This window comes from Stegastes partitus, unplaced genomic scaffold (genome assembly GCF_000690725.1).
Source record: "Stegastes partitus isolate 25-593 unplaced genomic scaffold, Stegastes_partitus-1.0.2 Scaffold979, whole genome shotgun sequence".
Taxonomy (NCBI): domain Eukaryota; kingdom Metazoa; phylum Chordata; class Actinopteri; family Pomacentridae; genus Stegastes; species Stegastes partitus.
The window spans coordinates 28,671-40,676 of NW_007578710.1; the positions used below are offsets into that span (position 1 = coordinate 28,671).

The window sequence follows — 12,006 nt, forward strand, 5'->3', positions numbered from 1 at the left end:
TTCTTTTCAACCACAATTCCAAAACAGCATCTTATTTCACTAACTTATAATTTAGCAAATTTTTATTTATTGTTACTTTTTTCAGTTTCTAGTTATTTCAGTGACTGCTGTAGATTTAGATTTTCTTTAATAGAAGGGGATGAATACATCGGTAAGATTAAATGCACAATCTTTCTTGTTACTTTAAAACAACCTAAAACGTTGTCTAAAATCATTCTACATAAAGTAAAGTATATTTCAGATTATAGGGCATTTAAATTATTTCTTTTTATGACAATAGAAATCACTGTATATCCACTGTTTTATATAAAAATGATAAATTTTATGGATTCCAGGGAACAAACCAACAAACTGTTTATCAAGTCAAGGGGCAAAAAAATGGCCTGAATTCAAAGTCGTGTTTGTGTTTGGAGCCAAAAACACATTAAATTTAATAACTGAGTGTATCAGTGGGTGATGCTGGTTGTGTTTGAGCCCTTTAGTTTCTGTTTCTGTTGCCTGATGTCACCTGAACGCATCACCGATCTGACTCTGTTGGACCTGTTAGCAGCTACAAACAAGTCTGAACCGCACATGGCATTAATAAAGAGAGCTGACAGGGAACCAGAAGAAAGCCGTCCGTGCAGCTTGTGTTCTCTTTGTCGTTGTATTTGTGTGTCTTTATTTGCAGACCGACAAAAGGTTTCTAAAGGCTAAAACAGCCACCGTGTCGGATCATTCAGTCACTTCTAAACAGAAGATTTTTCTTTCACCTGCTTCTTTTCAAACAACGAACGACTATAAAAACATCTGATAATCGCACATGAATAGAAATAAAATTCAGTTAAACAGTGTTTGCTTGTGACAAACCGCGACGGCGTTAAAGAGTTACGTGAGGTTTTACTGCTGTTTTGTGTTTTAAAGTCTCATTTTTCTAAAATGTACCAAAAATAAACAGCAAGACTCTGTAAAAAAAAAAACTGCTGATGTTGTGCTTCTCACTGCAGACGTGAAGCCATCAGTGACTCAGGTAAAATATCTGGAGCATGTCGAGTCCATCTGGACCACCTGGACCACCTGGACCACCTGGGGGCACTTTTTATGATTATATATATATGACTTTATGTTGCAGTGAAAAATGAGTCCACAGTGAGTAAAATAGTGACAGGAGCAAAACAAAATGCCCAGAAACTGCTCAAGTTTCAGGATTAATTCAAGTTTTTTTTCCTCACAAAACTTCACAAAATTCAAGGTATTTAGAAAACTACTGTCCATGTTTTAATACATTTTACTGGACTGTTCAGGCTCCCCAGAGGATTCTTTACATCAAATAGACACAAAACAGGCCGTATAGCATCCCAGGTAAATAACGAGACAGACATACGGCGGTGGTTCTTGACGTTAGACATCAGTAAGACAGATTAGTTAATGAGGTTCTAAACACTGAGGATACCGGGCCGGGCCGGGCTGTGTTCTGACCTGCTGTCTTCAGGCTGAGGTTCTCTCTGATCTCCTCGTGGTCACATGGATGGGTGAAGTCAAAGATGCTGTGACCTGTGAGCTCCACCTGGAGAACCAAACAAAAACCGCCATGAAACAGGAAGCTGGCGTCCGTCCTGCTCCTGAGTCTGTAAAACCTGGAAAGTGTGTCGCCTCCGGAGACACAGAATGAAAACACAAACGATGAAGCCGTGCTCTACGATTTACAGTCAACTCTCCCTCTTCTTGTGTGATTTGCTTTCCGGGCTGGTGCCAGAAGGTGGAACCAGCGTCTGGACTGAACAGCTGACCCGGGAAGCATTTCACACAAACACAACAAAGTCATCGGACTGATGCTTAACGTCCACGTGTCTGGTCTGTCTGCCTGAGCTCAGGGCGTCTCTGAAGTCTGTCTTCAGGGACATTTTACAAATTAGAAGCTTTATAGTCATTTTACTGCATCATGAAGCTTTGAAGTAAAACGTGCAAAACAAAAACAATAAAACACGTCGACAAACCAACACGACCTGCTCAGGGTGCTTCATGTTCTCATAGTTCTACACAGAATGCTTTTTAAATGTGCATTCATGTTGTTCCAGCGGTGTCTGTTTGTAAAGGACCCTGCTGCACCAGGACTGTCCTGGAGCTCCCACAGAAGCATCTCACACTTCATGACCACATCTACAGTCATCTCTATGGGTGTTTAATGCAGTAAGAACTTCAGGCCAATCAGAGTTGGTCCAGCAGAAAAGTTTTGACATTAAACTGTTCCTTGAGTACAAAGTGAGGCTTTGTCTGCTTATATTCAGTGCTTCTTCCTGCTTCACACTCAGATCTTTCTCCACTGACTCATCCTGAGACGTCATCGCTCAGAAAGCCTCAAATTTCAAACAAAAACGAGCTGAAAGCAGGCAGACGGGCAACTTTTAGTCAAAATGTTTTATCTCAGAAAACGTTTGACGTGTGGAGCTTCTACTGTGCAGGTATCTTTATAAGAGTTCATAGTTTGTGCTGTAAAGTGTCAGAACAACAGGAGGTGGTGGAGCAGACCTGTGATGATCTGATGGGATGTCTTCCCATAACAGCATTTACTCAAACTGCACCAACATCCAAACTAAATCGAGGCTCGTGTCCCTCCCCGTTTGTTTCTGCTCGTGTACCTGCGTGAGCCCCATGAACTTGTTGATGTTCTCGGACAGGAAGATCATGTCGCCGTCCGACGTCACCACGGTGACGAAGCCCTCCAGAGACTTCAGGTACATACTGTCCATCTGTCCGTCCTCGTCGCCGCCGTCGTCACTGCTGCTGCTGCTGCTGCTGCCGCCTGGAGGGAGAGCAGACGAGGTTACACTCACTTGTCCTGATTACAAACGGACATCTCTGTGTGTTTGTGTTGTTTGTCCAAAGCGTTTGGCCCACGGACAGAACAAACCAGCGCAGCTTCTTCCTGCGGCTCCACATTACACCCAAACCGGACCGGCACCAGAATGACTAACAGGTTACACAGTGAGGCTGGAACACGATGCATCCAAACACTCAGAGACTCAGTCGGTCCGCAGAGTCTGGGTTCAGAGCTAATTGATATAAAACCCGTTGAGGAGGGAGTGTGTGTGTGTGTGTGTGTGTGTGTGTGTGTGTGTGTGTGTGTGTGTGTGTGTGTGTGTGTGTGAACAAAGCCCAGTAGTCGACGGGGTGGAGGAGGAGGAGGAGGAGGGAAGGGGGGAAGCTCGCAATTCCTCCAGTGTGCTTCCCTAAGATAAGAGAGTCCAGTTCTCAAGGCTCCCGGCGAGGCCCGGGGCTCGGGTTTGGACCCGGGCCCAGATGGCCGGAGCTCCCGGGAGAGCCGAGGGGGAGACTCTCGGGGTCCGGTCCAGAGACCAGCACCACCTTTGGCCTAAATACTGAGCCGTGATTAGCAGACGTCATTTGGACCGAGTTACACTTTTCTTCTGTGGTTGCGTAACCGCCCCAGTTTGTAAGAAAAAAACAGAACTAATGGGGAGCAGAACAGAGGCGCTGTTCAGATAATCGCTGCCCTTCCTGGGTTCTGATGTTTGCTCTGTCGCAGAACGAAGCAGAGACTTTAGTTAGAGGTCTTCTTCTCTGGCTGCTGCTCTCGTGACGGTTTCAAACAGAAAAGACTTGAAAGGACAGAACTCAGGGCGTGTTGGACCCAAAGAGGAGCGCCAGAGGAAGCCGTGATAACATCATCCAGCCTCTGATCTTGGAGAAGAAAATACAGGAACCAAGTTATAAAACAAGCAGGGAGCTCGAGTTAGCGTCTAGAAGCTGTTAAAGTCGTGTTTTAGTTCATCTCTGTCGGCTTTTAATCCCAAACATGTGAATAAATCACACTAGAGGGATGAAACCCTGATACCAGTTAGGCCACTTCTAAAGCCAGTCATCATGTTTGAACTGGAACATTTACTACTTTATCTCATTTAAGCTTCATTTTTGGGATCTTATTTGTTTTTTTAACTTATGATAACGTAATAATTTCTAACTTGAATCATGATATTCACTTAAAATCAGTATTTCATTTTTTAAGGTAATTTTATTTTTCCAACACATGACGGTGTCACATGTCTGATATTAAAACGCCAATAAGACAGAAGCTGCTTTAATGCTTTTATCCAGAATAAACACATTGATCACGATCCTAGTGCGTATATGAATGAATAATCAGACGTAAAGCAGAATAAAAACCAGACGACAGCCGTGATCCAGCTGCTCTGAGCACGTTTTAAACTACAGCAGAGTTATTAAGCTGAGCTCAGTTGATCCCATCTGATCAAAATAACTGAATGCTTTCATGTAAACTATTTTGTTGTGATGAATTCCTGCAGTTACATCAGAACCACAGGACGGTTCTGGACGTCTCTGCTCACAGAACAAACGGGCTGCATGTTCTGATCAGAAAGCGTTTGGACGAGTTTCCAGTGCAGCAGCTTGGTTCAATGCTGCTAATAAGCGCCTGTAAGTCAGAACACAGATGTTTGGAGTGTGTCTGATCCGGTCGGGTCTCGGTGGGAAACACGTCTCTGAGTTCCTCCTAATCACAGCATCAGAGCTGCTCAGACTCAGGCCCAGGCCGCCTTGCATAACCGAGGTGTTCCCTTGCTTGCATATGTGCTCCTGGATGCATATGCAGCGCCTCGGTGTGTGTTGGAGCGTGCACGGCGGGCGTGCACGCCAGCATGTTTGGCGCCACGGCGGTGGGGTGTTATGGCTAGCGGGGCAACGCCAGCACCAGCCGGCCGCTGGGCAGAGCTGCAGCTTCCTCCCTAATCTGTGCTGCCATCACGGAGCAATCAGACGCAGCCGATAACGCTCAATCTGCCGCCGCATCTCACGGATCTCCCCCGTCCTCACCTCCCCTCTCACCCCCAGCAGCTCCACCAGAGACTCGCTGACCTCCAGCTCCGTGCACACATTCGTCTGTTTGGCTCAGAGACGAAGCGGCCCAGTTCCACCACATGCATCGTGTTCTTTGTGTGTCACAGGCACATATCTCTAAATCTGGGAACTCGAAACTGAAGCTACTTGCAAAACTAGATACAGCTGAGCTCTTGTCAAGCGAAACGCGTTTCAAAACACACCAGCGAGTAAAACATGGAAAAACAGTTGAAGCTGGTTCAACTTTCTGAACTAATCATGAGTGACATGCAGCTTTGTTGAGCTGAGGCCTTAAATTGTCATTATTATCAAAAAAAGTAAATTTGTTCTACATGTCTTACGTAAAAAAAACATCTGCACCAGATTCTATAACAAAATCATTATATTCTATGTGCCTCTTTTTTTTTTTTTTTAATCCTAAAAACAAGCAGTCGTCTCACTGAGATTCTGTAAAAAATGGAAAGTTTTGGACTCCGTGGTGCTGCCGTGAAGCCACGAGTGACTCAGCTGTGACCGACAGTCAGGCAGGAAAAATTCAGGAACTTTTCGCTTAAAGACGAGTTTAGAGATTTAAAACGTAAGCAGTGAGACATCTAAACCAAGACTTCTTTTCTAGCAGCAGCTGTGTGCTCCTGGAAACATGCTGCACATGTTGAGACCAGGTTTATTCATTTATTTCTAAAATAAATAATCAAAGAAATTCAACTTTAGTTTTTTAATTTCAGACTTCAAATGTATTAATTTTACTCCAGATAGTTGCAGCAAAATGCAATTTGTCATAAAAATGTTTTTTACAGTCGTACAAATGAACTATTTTACACTAAAGCAATAAGAAGAGATGCATTTATTCAGGTTTATTCATGTGATGATCAAGTCGACTGTTTTTGCAGTTTAGATGATTTCTTTTCATTTTCCACTTTTCTTTTTTGTTCTTCCTGTGATTATTTTTCTCCTTCTACCCGTGGAGCTCTCGGCGCTGCTGCATAAATAAAGCAGTGATATATTAATGCGCTGATTAATGAGGCTCCATTAATCAGGAGAAATGGGAAGCGGTTCTAGTTTAAGGAAGGCCGGCTGTATACGTCGCTGCTTCCTCCGCCAAACAATGCAAAGCACTTCATCTCCAAAAATGAAAAATACGCCGGCGATAAACAGAACATCAGAAAGTTACATAAGAGAAGAATGATGGCGGATTAAAGCGGCAGCTGGTGGCGCGCTGATGCTCAGATAAGGTCCTATTGATTGAGACACTTTCCTGCTTCGCCGCCATGTTGTTCGTACGGCGAGCTGCTGAGCTGCCAGTCATTGTTCAGCTGCTTCCAAACGATCACATCAGCAGCTTCCAGAAACGGAGGAAGACACGCAGCAGCACAGAATCACAAATGGAAATGCTGCAGACGTAAGAAAGCTAAAAGGTCGACGTTGACCTGTGTGATGATGAAACAGCAGATGTAGCTGAGTGCAGGTTTCACTGAACACTGACATGTTTTTATAGACTTTTGGGGCTTTTTGTCTTTATTCAGAGCATCAGACAGACAGGAAGCAGGGAGAAGAACAGGGAGAGACCTGCAGCAGAGGGTCGTGAGCGGGACTCGAACCAACGACCGCTGCATCAGGAGCTACAGGCTGTTCATGGGTCGCCGCTCGGCTCGGCTCGGGGAGCTAACGAGGTTCCGACGTGTTCTGGTTCTGACTGAGCTGTGAGGAAGTCTAACGGCATTCCTCTGCTGTGTGAACTTTTTTTTTCGCAGCTCTGTTGTGGAAAAACAAACTTTTTTTTTGTTGTGTTCACCTCTGACGCTGCGGCCTTTCATTTCTCTGATCTCATTTGGAGACGCGGCGCAGAACAATAGGTCTGCTTGTTTGTTCCTCAGCTGCTAATTATAACCGAGACGAGGCGAAGGAGGCTGAAGGAGGCCGACGGAGGCCGACGGAGGCCTTTCCTACGCTGGTGGACGATCAGACGCAGAATCAAAATCAATGTTTACATTTAAAAGAACAATTAAAACATGTTAATTATGTGTAAAGACAGTAAATCATCATGTCATGTGTTCTGTTTTATTTTTTTTTAATAAAAGAAGTATAAAGAAAATAAAGTAAAACGTGACTGTCGGCTATTTCATGTTGTTGTTTTGTTATGAATATGTTGATGTTTATTGTGTTGTTGATGCTTTTTGTCATTTAAGTTGCTGTAAATGTATTTCTTTGGGTAACGGAGGCAGAAAGCTTCAGATTGTTTTTCTTTCTGCTGCTTTTCATTCAGGAATCAGGAAAGTCTGGGTCGTGTTTAACTTAAAGAAAGAAGAAGACACGCCGATCTGTTCTTCTACGTGTGTGTGTGTGTGTGTGTGTGTGTGTTTGTGTTTTAGTGTGTGTGTGTGTGTGTGTGTGTGTGTCCGTACTGGTGGCGAGCAGCTTGCGTGTGCGCAGGAAGCTGATGGCCAGCCTCATGATGGAGGCCTTGTCCAGGTGCGAGCTGACGCTGTGCGGCAGCGGCAGCTGGTGCGCCAGCTCGTAGAAAACCTCCGTCTCTTTGCTGCGTCGGCATCGGGCTGCGTCCCGAGACTTTTCCTTGCGCCGCTCCGAGCTGCTCCTACACCAGAAAACACAAACAGGGAAACTTTCAGAGTTCAGTTTCTGCAGCTGCTTGGTTCCTCCAGAGCTAATGATGCTGCAGAGGAGTGGAGTCAGACGACAGCATCGTATGGAGACAGACACACAAACACAAAGCAGTAAAACTCCTGTTATGGAGAGCTGACATGTTTGCTAGCGTCTGTGTGAACTCAGAAACATGCTGTGCACGCTGATCACAGCTGTTTATTGTTGTTCTTTATTTCTGTAAAATAAATAAAGTTGTTTTTTCTGATCTGTGGCGCTAAACCTGGTTCAGCTGCACAGAAAGCATCTAAAAACACACAACCATGGAAACCAAAGATAAACCAGTCAGCTGATGGTTTCAACTGGAAATCCATTTGCTCAGGTTGACGTGTGCTCGATTTATTCAAAAATAAAAAGTAGAAAAACATCAATATTATAGAAAGTTTACATGTTTTAAATGTTGTTGTTTTGAACTCTAGTTTTTTGGGGATTTCTGTGAATAAATAATCAAAGAAATTCTGTTTTTTTTTCTTCTTTTTTTATAGTTTATAGCATTAAACTTTCATCCTTTCTGATTTCCAAAACAACCCGCGACCGTCACACGGTTACGAGACAGAAATCAGCCGGTTTGCTGAAAGCCAATCGTTTTATTACGCATCATGCTTTAAAAGTTCACATCTTCTGTTTGCTGATGTCTGACGTGTTTGGTTCTCTGGTACAGAAGCTGTTTGTGGATGATCACAGCTCACTGTGTGGAGTTTCACCAAACCTCCCCGTCAGGCATCAGACACCGTAAAGAGCTGACCTCATAAAAACCCATGTGAGCTTCACGGTGAGCTTCACGGTGAGTTCCATAGAACTTCCCTCACAGCGTCTTTGTGTGTAAATACGGGAAGTTTTTCTGTCTGACAGATTTTTCAGTAAAGTCCCGTTTAAACCCACACATCTGATGGAAACACCACCTCTATGACCCGTCATGTGTCGTCCTGTTGGCCTGAGATGCAGCTACATGTGGGTCCAGTCTGATATCAGGATGCTGAGTCGGTTAAAGCTGCACATAAACGCTGCCGAGTCACAGAAAGACAACTAAAAATACAGAAAAACAGAAAGAGCCTTTTCCTCCTGAGTGAAGAGCTTCCATCACCAGCATCAAGTCACTGAGACACACCTTCACCTCACTCTCTCTTTCTCATCACTTATTTGCTGGTTTTATATAAAAACTCCAACAGCTGGTTTAAAATCACCAATCAAAGCAGGAAACATTCACCCAATGAGAACAAACCTGCTGAGTTAGACGCCACAGAGACAGAAGCTGGATCACAGCATGAAAACCAGAAACCTAAACACGTCCAAACAGACAGAAAACGTGACTTGATGCTTTTAAACCAGCGTTTCACCTTCAAACAGACTGCAGCCCTACATCACACAGAATGAGGAGAAACGCTGCGTATCTGTTTCTGAACATTATTCGTCTGATGACGAGTCTGTTGCCTCCATTTTCTCTGACGGATTTTAAATCACATGGAAACTTGAATGATGGTGTTTTAGCAACAGCCCTGCCTGTGGTGTTTGTTCAGCTCGTTCAGTTCTGATTCTGGACCGGGTCAGAGCCTGTTGAGCAAAGTTAAACGTGACCTTTGGAGGACGCTGCATGGTTAAAGTCCACGTGAGGGTTTAATAGACGGAGTCCTGCTTAAAAACAGCCACGAACAGAAATATTAGCTGAAGCGATCAAACTGGGATCAGAACATCTCAAACAGTCTGTGAACACTACCAGAGACAGCCAGCAGGAATCTGGTGGTTTCTGGTTCTGTGTTCTCAAATCAAACGAGTCCAGAGGTTCATACAAGGACGTCACACGTTGATCATCAGCTGACCTGAGCTCAGTGTTCAGGTTCATATGAACAGAGAACAGCTGGACGAAGGATGGAAACGAAGGTCCATGGATGAAGAGTTCAAACAGAAAACTCCATTTCTGTAGATTCACAGAAAACTTTTGTTTGTTTTCTTGAGATGATATCAGTCAGACTGAAGCTGAGTGGATGTGACTCAGTAGGAATGACGACAGCAGAGAGAACTGAAGCTTGATGTTGTCTCAGGTGGACGATGGATCAGAGGGTTTATGAAGGTCTGTGGAGGTGGAGCGATCTGAACTCTTTACATATGAACATCATCATGAATATAAAGCCAGAGAGTCGTCCTGCTGCGTTAAACCAGAAGACGGAGCAGAAGCTGGACGTCCTGCATCCAGCCGCCTCAGAAACAGAACATGAAGGAAATAAATGATAAAATATCACATTTCTCTTCTGCTCAGTGACAGTAAGAGTTCTTGTTCAAAATAAGGACATTATAAAGAAATATTTTACATCAGTTGTGAAATAATCAAAATCTTTTGAAACAAACTGATTTTCTGCATAAATAAACTTTATTATTGTTGTTGTTGCTGTTACATCCTCATCTTATTAAAACAGGTGCTTTTATTATTTTTTGTTTTTAGATATTTGTTTATCAGTATACTGTATTATTATGATTAATAATTATAANGTCGTCCTGCTGCGTTAAACCAGAAGACGAAGCAGAAGCTGGACGTCCTGCATCCAGCCGCCTCAGAGACGGAACATGAAGGAAATAACTGATAAAAAAAATCACATTTCTGTTCTGCTCAGTGACAGTAAGAGTTGAAAGAAGATAAAGTTATTATTATTATTACTGAGAGTGTTTGGTTCAAAATAAGGACATTTAAAAGAAATATTTTACATCAGTTGTGAAATAATCAAAATCTTTTGAAACAAACTGATTTTCTGCATAAATAAACTTTATTGTTGTTGTTGCTGCTGTTACATCCTCATCTTATTAAAACGAGGAGCAGTGAGAGTGCTAAATTACAAAAATAAATCAATAAAAGAATAATAAAATAAAAATGGAAATAAAAAGAAGAATAAATAAAATATAAAATAAATCATGTAAAAAAAATATTTTATTTATTCTTGTTCTGGACTTTGCAGTTTGAATTTAAACTTATTTACCGCTGAGACGATGTAAAGAATAAACCAGCAGCAGTCGGATCAGTGATCAGTGACGGACGTCTTCAGATGTCACTGAGATGTGTTTCCAGGTGAAGGCAGGAGCTTCTCTCTGAGCTCCTGACCTGCCTGCAGGCTCCAAGACCACATCTACAACCACGACACCCGAGGTGTGGCTCTGCTGGATCCATGACACGATGCCGTTCATCAGACTCCAGCACATCTCTGCAGAAGCGAGAGCAACCGGACTTAACGGAAACACGTGCATGCTGGCTGTAGAAGGCCTGCGCCGCTCCGAGATAAGAAACCGAGTCGGTGCCAGATTAAATAATGATGTGATGAAACGCTGCAAACCAAACAAACCGAGTCCAAAACAGGTCGCATCATTTAAAGCTCTCAGGAACAGCCAGATGATGTTGGACTTGTTCCTGTTTCAAGCTTCTACCAGGTCAAACAGCAGAAAACAGCAGAGGAGCAGAATCCTCCTTGAAGCCCTCAGAGAAGGTTTCAACCATAAAGGACCTTCTGCTCACCGACACGGAGCCAAATGTCAGCACAAATGTCAGCCGTGTGTTTGGGACACACAGCAGTGGATATATTTAGCTCAGTGTGGAGTATTTCCTACAGCAAAACGTGTTTTACTTCATTCTTATACTTCAAACAGGTCATTACTGTACATCTGAATACAGCAGAACATCTGACTGTCTGCAGACTGTCCAACAATTCACTGCATTTTCACATGTAATTAACAGTAAATTACATGATTTCCTCTTTTGAAAACGTAGAAACGAGGCCGTAAGTTGCAGAAAAGTTCCATAAATATCAGTGTTTACGTTGAAATAACTATAATTAACATTTAAAGATGCATTAAAACAAATAAAAGAGTGAAGGAGGAAACATTCGGTGAGTTTTCATGGAAACGTTTTGTAGTTTATTATGTGTATGTTAGAAATCAAGGAGGAAAGTATTTACCAAGAATAGATGGCCTTCTCATGATGATTTGATCCTAAAAATCTGTTTTTTTTCACTTTTTTTGAGTTAAAAAACCCAAAAACCAGCAGAGAACCATCAGAATGAGGCTGTATTTGATATAAAACTCCATCTGCGTGATGCTTTCTGCTCATTTCTAACCGGGTCAGATCCAGACCAGAACCATGTTCCTGCTCCATCACTCATGTCTCGACTCGCCTGAACACAATCATAAAGACATTCATCATGTTCTGGATCCTGAAGGACAATCAGTGAGATCTGTTGACAGAGAACATTTTGCAGATATTTTTAAATGGGTCCAGCTTCGTCTCTCAGCGTCAACAGGAACCAAAGCGCTGAAACGCTGTCCCGGATTGTTTCTGGAGGTCAGTGAGTCCAAACGGGCCGAGGCCAGCGCTCGTCTCTTTGATGCCCTGCAACGCTCACGACTCCACGAAATCCCGCTTCCACCGCCGCATTCAACCCGTTAGCATCATTCATACCGATGCAGCTCCACGTCAGGACCTGAACGCTGTGCAGGAAACGTTCTGATGGTGTTACA

General features: G+C 43.3%; 1 protein-coding gene across 1 annotated transcript in view; it reads right to left on the reverse strand.

The window, feature by feature from the left end:
• LOC103366785 (endothelial PAS domain-containing protein 1) overlaps window positions 1-12,006 on the reverse strand; it is a 56,424-nt gene that overhangs the window by 24,137 nt on the left and 20,281 nt on the right. The window contains exons 2-4 of the mRNA XM_008294608.1: window positions 7,257-7,447; window positions 2,619-2,782; window positions 1,459-1,546 (exon numbers count right to left, since the gene is read on the reverse strand). Of these exons, the coding sequence (XP_008292830.1) occupies window positions 1,459-1,546; window positions 2,619-2,782; window positions 7,257-7,447 (443 nt within the window). The remainder of the gene's footprint in view (window positions 1-1,458; window positions 1,547-2,618; window positions 2,783-7,256; window positions 7,448-12,006) is intronic.